This window comes from Hetaerina americana, unplaced genomic scaffold (genome assembly GCF_022747635.1).
Source record: "Hetaerina americana unplaced genomic scaffold, ioHetAmer1.1.p SCAF_5, whole genome shotgun sequence".
Taxonomy (NCBI): domain Eukaryota; kingdom Metazoa; phylum Arthropoda; class Insecta; order Odonata; family Calopterygidae; genus Hetaerina; species Hetaerina americana.
In genome coordinates this window covers 76,374,872-76,393,239 of record NW_027287095.1, presented here as the reverse complement: position 1 = coordinate 76,393,239, position 18,368 = coordinate 76,374,872, and the positions used below count along the sequence as shown (strand labels likewise).

At 32.5% G+C, this 18,368-nt stretch overlaps 1 protein-coding gene across 1 annotated transcript in view; it reads left to right on the top strand.

Moving 5' to 3' along the window:
• The window catches only part of LOC139694120 (hydrocephalus-inducing protein-like), a 95,847-nt gene that overhangs the window by 67,490 nt on the left and 9,989 nt on the right, over positions 1–18,368 (top strand). Inside the window, exons 27-37 of the mRNA XM_071592550.1 lie at positions 488–729; positions 836–1,004; positions 4,490–4,677; positions 8,492–8,719; positions 8,857–8,967; positions 9,079–9,360; positions 9,478–9,731; positions 11,004–11,121; positions 11,436–11,581; positions 15,753–15,873; positions 16,268–16,432. Of these exons, the coding sequence (XP_071448651.1) occupies positions 488–729; positions 836–1,004; positions 4,490–4,677; positions 8,492–8,719; positions 8,857–8,967; positions 9,079–9,360; positions 9,478–9,731; positions 11,004–11,121; positions 11,436–11,581; positions 15,753–15,873; positions 16,268–16,432 (2,024 nt within the window). The remainder of the gene's footprint in view (positions 1–487; positions 730–835; positions 1,005–4,489; positions 4,678–8,491; positions 8,720–8,856; positions 8,968–9,078; positions 9,361–9,477; positions 9,732–11,003; positions 11,122–11,435; positions 11,582–15,752; positions 15,874–16,267; positions 16,433–18,368) is intronic.

Sequence of the window (18,368 nt, the reverse complement as noted above, 5' to 3'; positions counted from 1 at the left end):
CATTAGACTTGTAGTTCAATAAACTTATTAGACTTGACTAATTTACTTCAGATTAAAAATTTGCAGTTTCCTAAAAACATTTTAATAGATACATTTTATATTCTATTGTTTCAGGCTTCACTTCGTGGAAGTATTTAATATCCATTACTAAAAAGAAAGAAAGACTCGTACTTTTCCACAGATTGTACCGTATAATAAAATCTGTGGAAAAGTACGAGGCTTTCTTTCTTTTTAGTAATAGATACATTTTAAATAAAATCTTCTATTCTGATGGAAAGTGAATTATTGAAAGACATTAAGCTCAACTACGTTTTATGCTCGCTAAGGATAAAATCCTATCAAAATATCTTTGATTCCATACAAAATTCAGAAATATCATGTATATAACTATAGTTAAGGAATAAACTTTATTTGTGTGTACAGTGAATAATCTTCTGATAAATATGATTTGAGATACATACAATATTTTTGCTTCACTTCATTACAGTGTGCGATGCCATTGGCTTTGATATTGGTCAGACAATCAAATTGTGGAATCAGTTTGATGATTTTGATAATGTTTTGAATAATTTATTGAAGTTGCTTGAAAATTGGTCTGAAAAATTGGAAAAAATGCTGTTTTCTGGTGACAAAGAAAGGCGAAAGTTTTTCATTAAGGATTCAAAGTCAAGGCTACCCAAAGTGTCAAAAAAACCAGATCTCTTACCAGTTGTATACCACTCAAAGAAGGTATACCACAGCTACTGAAATTGAAATTACATTTAATAAATGCAATGATATATATTATCCTCTATTTGGTTTGATAGTACTATAAAATAAGTTATTCATTCAACAGAAATCTGTAAATTCTGAAAATTATCTGGAAGGGGCTGATGGAATTCCTGTGGTTATTGTCAATTCTTCAGACATTGACTCAAGTACAGTAGAGAGTTTCTTGGATAACTTGGTTCTCCCTAATGGAATACCTCATTTTGATAATCAAATAGCCATTCAAAAGAGCAAAGGTGAGTAAAAATGTGCTTTGCACTTATGCATTCATACTGTTCCATTTACAGCACTGTACTCTTTTCTTACCTTCACTAAAATGTTAGATGAACTCGTGATAATCTAATTCTTAATAGTTACTCATACTATTTTAAGTTCTGTGATGTTTTTCAGTTCATTGCAGTTTTAGCGTCAATAGGGGCTGGGGTATCTAACATTTACTTCCCTGTTTACCTGATTATTGTATTACAATCAAACAGGTCACTGTATATTGGGTTTCTGAATGGGACAAGTACCCATGAAAGTCAATATCTGGGGCATCTATTAAATCTATTTCACACTTCAATCCACTGTACATTTTTCATCCGCAGAAAGCATGGTTGAATATGGTATAGTGTCAAAGTAATGAGAATAGAGTAGAAGCATTTAGACTTGAGAGATTGAAAGGGTGCACCTCTCCAATAGAATCAAATGGATATTTTATGTAATTAACCTTAAGAACTGAATCATTATTTTTAAATGGTGTTATTCTAGCAAGAAAGGAGCAATGATTGCTATTGATTGATTGGGTACAACATGACTCTCATGGAGCGTGATGTTACTGAGTTTTCTGCTCTTTAGTACTGTCTTAAACACCACACATACACACCTCTTGAACTAATATATCCTCTTGAGCCAAATTTATCAGCTAAATGGCCTTTAACAAATAATAATGACAAACCAAAATGTATATTTTAAAATGGTTACATTTTTCTGAGCAAATGTTTCTCATAGCACTATGAAATATCTCAAACAAAGTTAAATTACCATTTCAATACTTCATTTTCCTTGAAACAAAAAATTACTATAATTCTTTCCTTGTGTTTTGTATTTTATCTTTGGCAGGTGATATCGCCATTACTAAACCACATGATATGATATACTTACATATAAGTAAGAAGTGGTTTAATCGAACTAAAGAGCATATGGAAAGTTTTTTCAATATATGCTCTTTGGATGTGTCTGAACTTTCTCCATATGTCTCAAAAATGAAGGATATTAATTTTGAAGTGGAGAGAGTAGAATTGCAGGAATATTTTTCAAGTAATAATGACCATGATGTAAGTATTGTTATAATTTATGTTACACCCATCAGAAGACAAAAGTCTACATATAATATTGAGTCAATATCAATAAAATTCCAATGATGCATCATTGCCATTCTTGGTTTATGATGTGATTGAGATAATATTACTGTTAAGTTCATAATCATCAGTATTTCAATCTGAAGGTTGGTTGACTACAGCTCTCCACTTCGACTCGACTCTGCTCTTGAATGCTATTCAGTCATAGGGTTGAGTCTAATATTTTTCTTTATTTGGCCCACGTATTTGTCCCTTGGTCTTTATCATGGTTCCGTATCTACTTTTATGTTCCTGTCAAAGTGATTCTATTTAAAGGTTTGCTCAATCTATCTGATTTTTGTTTTACTTTCTGCGCCCCATACTGGCTTCACCTCCTCTACTCTTCTGTATACTTAATTTCTAAATTTATCTGTTCGTTTGATCTTCAGGATCTGCTTCCAGCACCAGGTTTTTAAGGCTTTTATTCTTCTCAGGTCTGCTTTACATTAGATCTACCACTAATTTTTGAATGATCCATGCCCCTTAATTGGGGGTTTATTAATGGAATACCATTCTCTGCATAAGTGTTTTCATATATTGCTTCCATATTTTTACCCTTATCGTCATTGAGCAAAGTAGTTTCTTCTTTATAGCAAATGCCTTCTTGTCTGGGTTCTTCTCAGCTTGATATCTATTGAGCTCATTCCATTCCATATTAAGCTACCTCTTAGATAGGTGAAAGATTCCATCTATTTTATTTCTCTCTATTTAATGGATCAAGGCCATCAAGTTGGTATGTGTTGTGCATTGTCCTCCCATTGTGACACAGATTCAAATCTCAGCTGTGGGAAGAATTCTTCAGTATCATCGTGATTCCTCCTTGAGATGTTAGGTTAGGGAGAGTAGGTTAATGGTGGGTCTGGGTTTCTGTCCATTTTTACCCCATCCTACCTCTATCTATTAACCCACGTATTTATAACACTGCAGATGGCCTCATTTGTCAGTTACCTACCATATTAGCTATTTACTTTTAATGTAATATCTGCCTGCATCTTTTCTCTTCCACATGCTAGAATTTTAGTTTTCTTTATGTCAACTATTATATCTCTGAAGTACTTGGTCCATTGTGTTCAATAATACCTCTAGATTTTCTTGATGCCCTTGAAAAAAATTAATTATAGATGCTCATTGCAACTATCAAGCAAAAAGGCATGAAAATATGTTACCATTTTCATGCCTTTTTTGCCAACAATCTTTTAAATAACTCTCTCCAGAGACATATTTCAATTTTTTACTTTTTATTATATTTTTATTTTTATCTTTTCATCGGTGTGTAGAATATTTCCCTTTTACTGGTGTGATAGTCCAATGCGGTGTGTAGAGTGCTGGGTTACTCAAGACCTGGTTCATTTCTAAGTTAAGTCTTTGGGCATCATCGGCTCCAACCAAGCTGCATAATGTGCTGGGTACCGGATATCCCTGGGAAACCATAGGATGCATAGGGGAAGATACTGGTCCCCTCTCCCGATGTATGAATTTCGCATGTCCTTAGGCTTAATATTGAGTGAGTTCTACCTCTACCTATCAAACCAACCTTTAGGTTAATTACTGTGGTTTTCGTACAATATTGATTATTGTGCAAATAATTATCAAGATTTCTTTCATAGTCACTAGCGCCTTCTCAGGAGATCCAGGATGAATTGAAAAATGGAACAGCAAAAGAAAGATCAAAGAAAAGCAGCCTTGCCCAAGAACAGTCACAAGGTAGTAACAGTGTGAAACCTGAGGAAGTTAACTCAATAAATAACATAAAAGGTACCTCAAATATCATCCCCTTGGCACACTGACTAATTTTATTAAGCATAAAATGTGCTAATAATTTAATATTGGGTTTGGACTAATTATGACAAATTATCCTGGCTGGGGGTGGCTGCTCAAGGAAAGCTTTTCTTACTGATAAAGAGATCATAATTTTGTAACAAATGTATTTTTAATGGTAAAATGGAGTTTACTGGTCATTAGCATAGCTAGTGAGGCTGGAGTGTGTGGTCCAACCCATATAGCATCTTAAAGGGGGCTGCATGTTTGCCTTTTGTAACTGCCAGGAAACTGAGATTACTTGTATCAAATTTTGTGCAGGAGACAGGAGGGAATTGTAGCAAACTGAGGAACCACTCTGCTTGGTTAAGGTTAATCCTGCTTAAATGGGCTCCCTGCCTCTCATGATGGCTCTCATTTGTAAGGGGTGCCAGCAGCATCATTGTCTAAAAACTACATTTTCATATTTACTATGTAAAATCAATATTCATTCGGATGTTACATTGGGTTGCTTATTCACAGAGTATTCCCATAGAACACAAATATATCAATGCTTAATTCATATTTGCTTCTTTTTGTTTTAGCTCGTCATATACTGGAACCAGGAGAGACGGTGGGTTATAGCATTTCTTACTGTCCCATGGAAAATGGTATCCATAAGGGCTGTTACACTGTTGAGATATCTGGCTGGCAGAAATCATACTCAGTCAATGTGAGTGGAATTAGTGATGTACCCCGAATTGACACCAACCCAAAAGTCATTTTCACAAAGGTTTGTGCGCAAAATTAATTTTTTCATATCTAGATAAATGCCTAAATCTTCTTATCCGTTGTAATTGAGACTATATAGAAAGTTTAATTTGCTTTCTCTACATTAGAAAATGTTTTCATCATTTTTTAATAAGAATGAACACAAAATACCAGATATATATGAGCACATTATAAAATAGGTTGTCTCAAATTGAAATTGCATGCCATCATTTAAACCTTCGGAATACATATACATCAACATGATGTCTGTCAAACCTTGAATCTGAAAAAATACCATGCCCTCACCTTAATACCATGGAATTCAGGGTCAACTTAAGAATTGTTAGTTATTTGAAAAACTTACCCATTTGAATCATCATATAACTACTAATCACATAATATTTTTGGATAAAAAACATTCAGTTAACTTGCAAGTGCATTTTTACAACTTTGAGCACATTTTCACCTTTGTTAAGTTAGTTCAAGTTTTTGTCCAATGAATAGGCTTCACTGAGAATTATTTGTAACATTCTTCTGAATCTAGATTAAGTAGGAACTTGAATTATGCAAAGAAGAAACCATCTATAAAATCCCAGGAAAAACTCTACTGATATTTGTTTACATATTTTACTTTATTTCAAGGAAGAACTCTTTTTGTAGGTATATTCAAAATTGTATACAATATTATTTGCATGGGCATACTGTGCAAAATTAGTTGCATTTTGCCTCATGTTCCCCCATAGATCTCAATGTTTTTCATCAGTTGTGACTATGATAGCACAGCAATGTTTAGAATACTATGTATAATGACACCACAAAAACCTGATTTTTTTCCTTTTATTCAGAAATAAAAAACTAATATCCTAAAACCAAGGACCTGATTATTAGTTCCAGGTTTTTGTTTTTCTCTTTGTTCCTATATGTTATTTTCAGTTTTATATAAATGTTTAAAAAGAATTAGTGTGTGCATTCATTTTCTTAGTTTTGGTTATCAAGGCTTTATCACCATTAAGGTAAGAATCAATTTAGCTATCAACTCCCAAGCCCTCACAAAGAATATCTTCAATTATAAGTGATCTTTATTCTCCGTGCAACTGTTGTAAATATACAATACAGGTTTAATGAAAATCTATGCAGCTATTTAACAATGCCTCCTAAAAAGTACACTAATTTCAAAATTGCCTTGAAAAAATCAACGTTTTAGTTGCTACAGTGCATCTTATTTGCACTTTTCTAGGGACCTCAGGAAATAAGTGTAAAATTCAGGAAAATTCAAATAATAGAAAAGGAGAACTTTCACTTTTATGTGCTTAATTACTGAATTCATAGTCTATAGTATCATCATCATCATGAATAACTTCAAATGGAATTTCTTCATCACAATCAACATAAAATTCTGTCCCCTCAAAGGAGTTATACATTGTAGAATCCTTAACTTTCTTCCCCACCCATGATAGATAGTAGTGTAAAACATCCAGTACATTTCATTTAATTGCCTTTATATTCCTACCACAACCATGCAGAAACATGAATTTCTGTACAATTATTCTTCGATGATGAATCTTAAATGAGTTAATTATACCTCAATCCAGTGATTGGATCTCACTAGTACACATTTCAGAAAAACATTCTGACAATACATTCAATTCATACATTGGACTGGACATTGATCAATAAGCAGCAGAATTTTCCTGTTTTGAGACACCATTTTACCAACCAGAGCCTGAAATTCATCCACAAATATTTCTGAGGCCATTCATGTTTTGGAATTTATTGTATATCTAGCAGGCAACGTTCTTACATATTTGACCCAGGAGATGCTGAGAACTCTTTGATTTACCAACCAGTAGTGGCTGAAGCTTCTCACTTCAATTTCTATTTGTGACTTATAAGAAAGTAAGTCATTATTTGCACCCATCGATGGCATTGTTTCCCACTGAATCGCAGCGTTTTTGCTGGCAGTACATTAAAAAATAACCTTGTCTGCATGGAAAACATCTTTAGGGGGCTACAGACTTCAAGAAAATATTAAATTCTGGAGATCTAAGATATGATTAGAATAAAGGAGATCTCAGACGATGATTTAAAAACCACTTTCAGTAATTCTTCATACTTGGAATTCTTGGCGTATTTTCTCCTTTTAAGGCTAATGTCCGCATTTGTTTGCATGTTCCAGAATCTAATTGCGATCGTTCACTGTGTCGCGATTATTCAGTGTAGAGACCTGCAATCGTAGATATTTCGCCAGATAATTACAGATTCCATTATGAGAACAACGTTTCCAAAATTTTTATCTTACCCTCACTTGAAATTGTTCATTTTTCGCATCGTCTTTCTATTGTCAAGCAAGATTAACTTTACGTTCCCGAGTAATTGAGGAAAACTGAACACATGATGTCCAGCGTCAAAATTGAGTGAAGAAATAATATTAATTTTGATACAGTGTAGTGTTGATGTGGTAAAGAAAGTTCCAATACTGTTTAACATTCAGGAACCCATCATTTATATCTGTTGCGTCGAGGCGGTGCACATGATCCCAGTTGTCGTTTTTCACCAGTGGCGTTTTGTGGGATTCATCATATTTGGGTCAAATTCATTCCCCATATTTTTAGCTTCTGTGTGGTACGAATAGTCTCCCTCAGGTGTTATTACAACTCATAAATTATGTGGCTAACTCCTAGTCGTACAAATATTCATTTCATAACATGAATTTTTTCCGGGCTTACTGAGATTACGAGTTCAAGTAGTTCACATTTCTGTCACTAGTACCCGCGATATTCAAATTATTCGCCAAATCCGTTCATATTACGGCTCTCTATTGTCTTTTTAGGTGGATACGTTCGAATGAAGTCAAACACATTAAATTATGCATATGGCGGAAAACAGGAAATGAAATCGTGTTAATTCGGTGTTACATATATTTTGGAAAATTTTGGAAATTGTATGGGACGTAATATCAATGTTGGAAATTTCGGTAAAACGTTACAACGCAAATACTGGGTTTAATTGTATGTAGATATTTTAATGGATTCATTCGATTTCTCATCATGGGTGATTAATTTTATTGATATTTTTGGGAAATATTTATAATATCCATGCCATATCCAATGTGAAAATCTTAAAAGTTTAGCCAAGATGGATTAGTTAGCTTCATAAGAAAAGGAGGAGGTAAAAGAGAAATGGGTTGTTTTCACTATTTATTTATATTTACTTTTTATTGCTTTTAAGCATGAGTCAATTCCTCAAATTAATAGCTGAATCTATCAGCTGTGCATGTTATTATAATCTTCTTAGTCTAATGTTTGTGTTAATTAAAATTTTTAACTTCCTTTATGTTAATTTGCAGTGCATAATTAATATTTTTACTAAATTATCCTAACTTTTCACGCTTGATCAGTTTAAGTTTCACCATTGGAAAATTTTGGTTGGCTGTGTCCCAGTTTAACAAGAAAAACAAAAATCAAGCAACAATTGCCATCTCAAAATACATTTTTTTAAATATTGTGTGTGTAGCTATTTCCACCTATTAGCCCATATATAATTGCATTATTTTATTTCAAATTCATTATCCACTGTAAAAAATGCATATGCAAATGCATAATTTCAGCTCTTTATGGGTCCACATCCTCTATGATAGTTCCATGTTTATTCTTGTCTTGGAATATTGCAGTTAAAAGTTTTGTCGTCCATGTCTTGGGTACTTGATAACATAATTTTCATACTGAGATACTTGTATCAGTGCTTTTTGTTTTTTCTAAGTGGTAGATATCCCCATATCTGTAAACATGAATTTAATGTTCAAAATGTATCATTATTCATATTTCTGCTGCTTTCAGTGTGTCCCAGAAAAACCTAAATCTCTTCATGCTATGTATCCTCCTACTTACTTTCATAGCATTGAAGCTCTTGACTTTGGATTATTGCCTGTTGAAAGAAAATTGGATGTCAGCGCAATTAGCATACTTGCTTTTAAAAATATTAGTCATGTGACAGTGCAAGCTAAGTTCATGCTTGAGCCAAATCAAGGACATTTTTCATTGGATCAAGAAGAGTTGGAAATCAAGGTGTAACTTTTGAATTAAGTAACCATCTGGTTATGCATTAGGGATGATTGACTTAGTGTTGATTATTTATTGAGGTAAATATTTTTTAATGATTGAAAATATGAATGCTAAATATTTTCTCTCTTATATTAAAATAGGCAAATAATGTTGGGAACATTTGCATAACAGCTCATCCTGAGTACACCCATGAAGTCCAGGAGACTTTAATATGTACTATTAAAGATAATCCAGAACCTATTCACATGAAGGTAATTTCTTGTTTTTTGGGGACAATGAAGGGGAAGATGAAGTTTTTCCCATGATGAAGTAACCCTCCATTGTTTCATTCATTTAAAATCTATCTTTTAACTTGATTTCAGCTGATTTGTGCAGGATATAAGCCTAAAGTTCAGTTGCATCCAAAACAATTGAATTTTGATAAAGTTTTGATCTTTCGCAAACAATGGCTCAGCATATTGTTGAAAAATCTGTGTGCTACTTCACTCTATTGGCGTGTTATGTCCAGTGATTTTATTAATGGTAGTGAATTTATTGCAAAACCAGTAGAGGGGATATTGGAGCTGTTTACAACTACTGAAATAGAGATTGAATTTTGCCCATCTAAAGTCTTAGTAGTAGCTAAGAAGCCTCTGTGCATTGAGGTAGGGAGTATCATTATTTTAATTAAATAATAATGAAAATGATCACCTGTGAGTATAGCATTTGCAATGAATCTAATTGTGTCCATGACAAATTTCTCATTAAATTCAAATTTCAAGATGTTTGCAAGGAAAGAAGATAATGAGCCATTATTATCTGAAACTGTGAGTGTGTCAGGTGAAGCATATGATGTGGTTGTTGATATCAACTTTGCACATTGCAAAAACCGCAATCCCTCAATTATGAAAGCATTGAAGAATGAGGGCGAAGAGACGGAACCGAATCATCTGGACTTTGGTTTGATGAAGGCTGAAACTGAGAGGTCCATGTTAATTGCACTGGCAAATCTTGGAAAATTTAAAGTAGACTTTGTGTAAGTCAATATATTTCAGCTATGAACTCGTTAAAATAAAGATTGTCTTCATTTTAATACTTAAGTGTCACATCTGCATTAGAGGTCTAACAATACTACACACCAAAAGTTAATGTGTGATACAATAATTTACCCCTTGATATGCCCTAATTTTTTTCATGAACTTGAAAATTGATGAACATGTGAACCTGAAAAATCCTAATGAAACTTCACAATTTACTTGCAAAGAAAAATATTGTATTTTTAAGCGAAGGACTTGTAGTCACCAACTTCTGAAATATAATTGTGATTTTTTTTAGCTAAAATTTTAATATATAATATTTCTTCTAAGATAACTGTACAAATGTGCTGTATTTATTGGCATTTAAATTGAGATTATTTCTTAATCATCCACAAAAAAATTGTTGCCCTGTCTTAAATATATTGTCACAATTGGGCTGTGATCTTTTCAGTTTTCACTGGGTCCCAAATGTCATTTTCAGATCCTTTATTCTTACTAATTCATCATCAAATTAAAAATATGATGTGTCGTGAAGGTTTTTCATAATTGAGTATTATTTTATTCAAAATACATGCACAGGTTCACCATAAGTGCCACATTTCCATATGTATATAAGAATTATCATATATCTGACACCACTGTAGGAAGTAATACGACTCACATCTTTAACATCTCAAGTGGTATACTTTACACTTTCGGGCTTCACTTTGCGGGATTGTTTGATGTCCATATTAAAAGAGTTTGAAATTTTTTTACAGACTTTATATTACCGCACAATGCATTTCACCGACTTGCGGTATCATCTGATGCCGCAATTCGGTGAAATGCATTGTACTGTGAAATAAAGTCTGTGGAAAATTACAAACTCTTTTAATGTGGATAGCTCTAGTGTTGATATTTCTTGTGTATTCCAACTTGCACATAAAAAAGGCAATTGAAGCATACCCATTTCTCCATGGCTGTTATTTCTTTCTTTTCCTCAAATGGTTCTTTAAACCTATCCTGCTACTAATGTGTATAGACAAAAAGGAATGGCTGCATAGGTAATTTTTGCAAAGAGCATTCACATAATTTTGTAATAGGCTAAAAAATCTGAATTTACATTATTATGCTTTATATTTCAGTGTCAGGCTATACTCATAGACTTTACCTAGAGATTTGACAAAGATTTTGTGTTTTCTTTGACATATCATGTGATTGTAATGTTTGGTTCTGCTTTTACTTTCTCTCTTTTATTGGAATCTATCTGCAATACTGACTGGAAAAATCAGGATTTTAGAAGATGAAAATATTACGCAATCTTTGGGTGTAGATCTAAATCAAATACTTGATGTACAACCTCCATCTGGAACTCTTGAACCTGGCTGTGGAAATGCTACAATTATTTTAGTAAGTTATTTTCAAACATTTGAATATTTTTTTCAGTAAAACTGTATTCTAAACTTGGGAGCAAAATATTAAATATATTCTTCACCCTTTAGGCTTGGCATTTTATTTACATAACTGCAAAGGTTATTTGTGCAATTTAGGATATAGTAGCATTGGAATAATGAAGAGGCATAAAGTGGATAGTTGAATGTACATTAATTATTTTCCTCTTGGGTCTTCTACAGCTACCTACATTTATTGCTATATCTGTTCCCTTCCCAAGAATATTACATTGTGATGTGAAGTTAATGAATATTTTTTGTCTTTCTACTTAGATCAAGTGCTTCTCAACTGTTGAAGTTGATGTACAACACTTACCAATTTTGAAATGCAGGTTAATTGATAGAAATGTTCATCAAGTTGAGAATCAAATTGTAGCCGATATACCTGTTCATGTAACATTGAAGGCTGTTTACTCAAAGTAAGTACAAAAAATGTATACATAGTAGTCATGTCTTTATGACCTCAAAATCATAAATTTTAACTTTAACCTACATTTTGGAGTATCAAGTCACATTATAGAATTTTAGTTTGGTAGAGTGCTTTGTACTATGGCAGTGAGATGAGGACTCTAGGCACTGAAGGGGATATGTAGGAGATTGATGAATTTGAGATATGCTGCTATTGCTGGAAGCTAATCATCTCATGGATTGACAGGATTACAGACAAGGAGATCAGGGAGATAGCCAGGGTAGTCTAAATCAGAATTCAATTAAATATATGCAGTGCCTATTTTGCATAGGTAAATGCCATTATATGCAGTACATGTTATATTGTTCAAACCCAATAGGGAATTCTGCAAAGGATAGAAGAGATATCCTGTGTATGGGAAATTACCTAGAAAAGATAAGTCTCATGGAAGGACACAGCCTATGTATGATAGAGAGTGCTGTTACATATGCTATAGGGAAATGTGGCTGGAACAATGTGAAAGAATACACAGATCACATCATAGAGGACCTAGGCTATCAGTCCTACATAGATCTAAAGAAATTATTAAAAGATCTAGCTTGAAAATTTGTCATAGACCAATATCTGGATTGAGTTCAAAGTAGCTGCAGGAAGTACTACAACAGTAATTTAGCGAAGTCACCCCTGATACGAGTCAAAGTGTGAGAATTTCATAGTGTAAAAATCATTGGTAGCAATTAAGGCAAATGATTTTTGGACTGTGAAATTCTTGCCTGGAATTGGGGATGAATGATGCTATATTCCAAGCCAATATGCTTCAGTTCCTAATTTTAAATTTTAAATACACCAATGAAGAATTCTATTGCTAATAAGGAAGGGTATAATCAGCTTCAAAATTATGATAATGTTGATATTTATAATAGCAACATGGACTTCACAAAAATGCATGAGAGATAACTCTACATTGTCATTTTCACTGCAACATTTAAACTTTGTACTGTAGTGTAATAATTCACATGTAGATTGACCAATTTACAAGGGCAAAATACTTTGTTGATATGAATCAGTACTCAAAGTGTTAAATTCCCTTCAAATGAATAATTCATATTACAGTTATATTTGATTGTGTTCTTTTACCACATTGTTTATTTATTTGAAATATTCTTAAGAGCAATGTGTGATTTAGAATGTACAGGCTGAGCGTACCCACTTATTCAAACATGTAAAAGCATATTCATATGGATAGCGATATATATAGGAGAAAGGGAAGAAGTATGTATGTATGAAAGATGAACACAAGTTCAGTGGGAAAAGTTGAAGAGTGCAGATTCCAAGCAGGAAAAAGTTTCCTTGGCTAGGGGGTATTGTAGACAAATTAAACAAGATATGTAAGTTACAATGTGATTTTGGGACCTAACCTGAAATGGGTGAAATAATTAGAAGCTCTTTTTCTATACACACTTTTTCATCACTCACTGGAAAAATTGGATGAATATTTTGTGCATGTGATTTGTTAAATGTATTGTTTTCAGCTGTCTGGTTAGGGTAACCATGGCTGCGGAATAGACTTGTTTTAAATGCAGTTATGAATTAATTACTGAAATTATTTAGATTTACAAAATATATGCCGTGTACGGAAATTTTTCTAATGTGCATGTTTTGAGTACAATTCATTTTGGTAATGATCATAGGCATTTTTTATTTAAATATATTGTTTCAAAAACTAATTTAAAGTTTTAAATTTCCATTTGTCTTTCTAATTCCCCATCATTTTATAAGGCTTAAATACTAGTTATTCATTAAAAAAAACTAGCAGAGCTCTTTTTCATTTGGTCCAAACTGTTGAGGAACTTCAAGGTAGTCTTTATAATTAAATATTTAAGAATGTACTGACTTAAAATAAATATTGTTTTTGAACTAATTGCAATTATAATATTAGTATTTATTTTTTGCTGGGAATATTAGGTATAGTCTTAAACCCTCAACTGGACTTAATTTTGGTGTTGTAAAAACTGGTACTCAGAAGACCTTAAGCATTGTTATCCACAATAAAGGAGAATTTGAATTTACATACAGCATTGAAAAATCATCAAATGACCATTTTCAAGAAAACAAAGAAGAGGTATTTTGAACACTTTTAGAGAATTTGGATGAATGCTTATCTATCATAATCATTCGGGTTTTCTTTTTTGTACATTCACTGTCTGATGCATTAATGATTTAATTTTTCCGTAGGTTTCCTCACTGAGTACCAAGAGGCCTAACGTAGATGGTGAAAATGTTTCCCCAAAACTAAAAAGTAAAGGGTAAGGAATTAAAATATCATTATGAGAAGTTTTCAATTTAAATATTAGAGCATTTTTACTAAGTTTTATGTGTTAAACTTATAAATATACATAAGCCTATGTATGTTGACTTTTTAGTAGATTTTAAAATTTTTAATCACAAGTTTCCACATTTTATTCTTTAATGAGCCTTGTAAGTTATAATTATGACAGAAAATGCTCAGAAAATAAGAATTTTTAAAATCCTATGATATCATTTCCTTTATTCTACTTTCCTTATTATGAATTTTTCTGTATTGGCTGAATATTTTCTCTATGTCAGGTGTGCGATGTGGTAATTTCCCAATGTGTTACTCTTATCATCACTCTTACCATGGCGGCAGTAATGATAAGTTCCTGGCCATCCATTCACTTGGCTCTAGGACATGCCCATTCTGACTCAAAAGTGTAGTTGAGTGTCCTGGAACTGCATTCTTTTAATGATTCCTCCTCAATTTATTGATGTGCACCTTATGTATTACCATTTTGTTAGTTTAGTAGGTAAATAACCCTTACTAATTTCTTCATAATCCTGTCTGGTATCCATATATTCAATAATGACATTTTTGGATTTCTCACAATAACCATGTGCATTTAAAGTTACTTTAAGAGCTGTAACTTTTATATGTAATTCATTTATTACAAAATCATATAATAAAACTAGGCTTTTTGGTGGAATTGACTTATAGAAACCAAATTGACTGTTTGAGAGTAAATAATTTCCTTTGATGAGCTCAATGATGCTAGAGGAGGATGCTTCCTCAAAGATCTTAGAGAAATATGAGAGGAGTAAAATAGGCATATGGCTTTTAGATTTGTATTATCTATAATTATTAGATATAAGGATAACCTTGGAATTTTTTAAAGCACCAGGGAAGAAGCCATTAGTAAGTGATACATTAACCAGACATGCTTGGAAGATATTTCAAAATTTTCAGTGAGCAACATTGTAGGAGTTTATCAGGAACTTCATCAGGAACCAATGAAAATTCTTACCAACATGTAGAAACACTTTCTGAAAATCTGCAGTTTCGCAAATCTCTAGAAATGCTGACAAGGGGCTGCAAATTTTTTATGAGGAATTATCAAACTAAGGGTTTCCAATGGGTGTTTGCTTATGATGTGGGTAAAAATTGAAATGTAGGGTATTTTTCAGCTGAGTTTTATCCTGTATGAGGATGCCTCCATATGTCAAAGTATAATTGGTGGAACTTGTTGACTCTTTCATGGTTTCAAGGTAATTTTGGGTCATGTATTGGAATCAATTATTCTGTAATCATTATAAGATCTTTTTGTCTTGCTTATTAACTTCTTGTATTTAAAAAAAATGTATTGCTCTCTTCGTGTATCTTTGCATTGTCATCATTTTTTTAAATTCCTTGCTTCATTATTTAAAATTGCTGATTAGGTATGTATTTCGGAAGTTTTTGCATTGCATTGGATTGGCTTCATCTGGGATAAAAATGGAAGTACACACAAATAGGAACAAGAAAATAGACAAAGAGATCAAAAATCATTAAAGTTAGTTTCAGGAGAATATAAAGCAAATTTTGACTATGTACTTTTTGTGCTGAAGGTATGGATGTTTTACTGAAGGAGCATTTTATTTTAGGTTGCAGCAGGCCATCAGATTAAATTTTTACACAATCACACAGTGATCATAATGAAAGGGTCAGACATTTCCACCATGCCATTGGCTTTTTTGCTCCAAGTCTTTCCTAACACCTAAAGACTGATTTATATGTGAATCTCTTTGCCTTATTCAACAGCTGCTACTAGTTATGATGGTAATGGCAGTATTAGAGAAAACAGATTATGAATTTTTATTACTAACAACTGATTTTTCTGTCTCTGCAGGCAAAGTATGCTTACAATTGGCTGTTTTTGCATTGTCCCTGCATCTGGACCACTCAATGTAAATGAATCTATGACTTTACTTGTTCACTGCAAGCCTGAAAATGAAGGGAATTTTGAAGAGGTATATGCATATATTTAGTATTATTTATTTTTGCAAATAGGAAAAATATTATGAGGCAATACTGGTAATTAATTCATGAGTAAATATTTATGAGGAAAACCCATTTATGATTATGCTTTCATGAAACCACATAATACATACAGGCATAATTTGCAAGATGTAGGTATATGTGTGTATATAAGGTAACAATTAAAGACTGCTATCTGTGTTAGGTCTAAATTGGACCATTTCATCATTTTAAATCATTTTTATTTAATATCCAAGATCAACAAATGTGGAAACACATTCTTAATAATTTTGAAATATTACTTAGCTTATATTAATTTTTTACTCTCTAAGTTCAACTGTAATACTCTCTATGAGTTACATATTTTATATTTAATTCCTTTTATAGGCTATTATTATCACTGTGAGTGACACCATCCATTCAAAACCACCCAGCAAGATGTTTCTGTCTGTCACATCTTTTTTTCCAGTGATTAACTTTTCTAATCCAGAAAAGATCTTCATTGAGCATATTGTCTGTGAAGATTTTGTTGCCTTTAAATGGCCATCAAAGGTAATGCATGATTTAAAGTTTTGAATGAAAAAGTCATTGATGCATTCAGATATTTCAATGTATGGCACATTTAGTTGATAATCCTGCTTGATTTATAGAGCTAGTCTGACTATCAAGTATTTAATGTTCAATTACAATCATATATTTTTGACCATTTCGCATCTTCCTTATTTTAGTGACAACATCCTGTGCAGTATTATATACATTTGATAAAAATATGATTAAGTTGTTATTTTTGCCTCTTGGTTTCATGCAAACAATATGCACATCATACTGTAAACAGTACGGTGTACTACCTACCTTTTTAAAGCTGGTGAACTACTACTTTTTAGTAAATATTGCAATAAAAACAATTAGGAATTTATATATTATGATAATAGGGATTATTCATTTCATGAGTTTATTACAGATTAGGTATTAAATAGGTATTGAAAATATATTAAAAAGGTGGCAGCAAAGTTGGAATTGGCAAAATGAGAAAACATTTTGATATACAGTCACCTACCTATTCACTTGAATTAGCTGAATTAAAGCACATGAAAAGAGTTTCTGGAAGATAATAACTTATTGTATGATCACTTATTACATTAATCTAGGCAATCAATTATACGGTATATAGCAAGAAGGATAATGAACTTGCATTTAAAGGTGTATATGTGAATCATTCAATGGAGGCAAGACTTTGTCTACACAATGGCAGTCTGATACCAGCAAATGTGGAAATTTCAGTCCAGCCTTGTGAAAATGATACTACAAGTTGCTGTTATTATTTTAGTAGTAAGGCAATTCTCTACATTTGTCATTCTTCTAAAGAATTAAAAACTTCTAAATTTAAGTGCTATTTCATCATTGTATTATATTTTTCTGACTTCAATTGCATGCAGTATTTTTCTCTTGATTATCGCTAAAACTTAATTTTCAGATGAAAGGACAAATAGTGAACAAGCATCGAGTTGTTTTAATGTGATTCCTGGGTATGTTAAAATTCCTGCATGCTCTGATGAATGGATAACAGTTTCATTTGCTCCTTGTGGAAAAGAGGTATATATCCTAGTTATATATTTTAAAATACACAAAAATTACATACATTTTATTTTTAAATATTTGTTCCTACTTCACTTTTCATGTTGATTATTTTTTACTATAGCCATTCAAATTGGAGGTTGATATAGTCTTACCTCATTTAGCACAAGAGATGTGCTCCTAAGAGTCTTCGTGTTATGTGAATTAGTGTGAATGGGAGAACAAAATTTATGGATGAATAAATAAAGAGTTATTGAGAAAAATTCAAAGTTGTCAGTTTTTATCATAAATTGCACATAATTAGCCGTGTTGTGATGAATAGCTACTCATATAAAGCTTTGCCTCTTAAGTCCTGCCTCTATGAATGCCTCAATGAAGCAATAAAGGTTTTCCATTTCTTTATGAATACCTTATGTGAATTCCTTGTGAAGGCTTCTGTAGTGTGAAGATATTGTAGATCGAAGTCTTCTGGGATTTACTCCACATTGGTCCATATTTCTGGGACAGCAGTTTCGCCGGCGTTGCAGTTGGTGTCTTCAGGTTGGACTTCTAACCTGAAGACGCAGAATAAGTAAACTCCAGAAGACCTAGATCTTCACCTTATGTGAATGCATGAGTTTATTTTCAGAAGTAGCTGTGGCAGATGCAATTGAACTTCTTAATACATTTTTCTGTTCAAAGTAATGATTTGAAATCTTGAAGTTGGCAACCGTACTTTATGTGCAATGACTGGTGTTCCAACTCTAGCCCTATCCATTTTCACAGCATTCTATCCCTTTGACTTCAGCCTCAAGATTAATACTTTTCCTCGAAAATTTCAAACCTCTTTCTGTTTTATGAACTACACATACCTTAATTTTTTTGCTCATTTTTACTTAGCCACAAGTCTGACAAAATTTTCTCAAAAATTCAA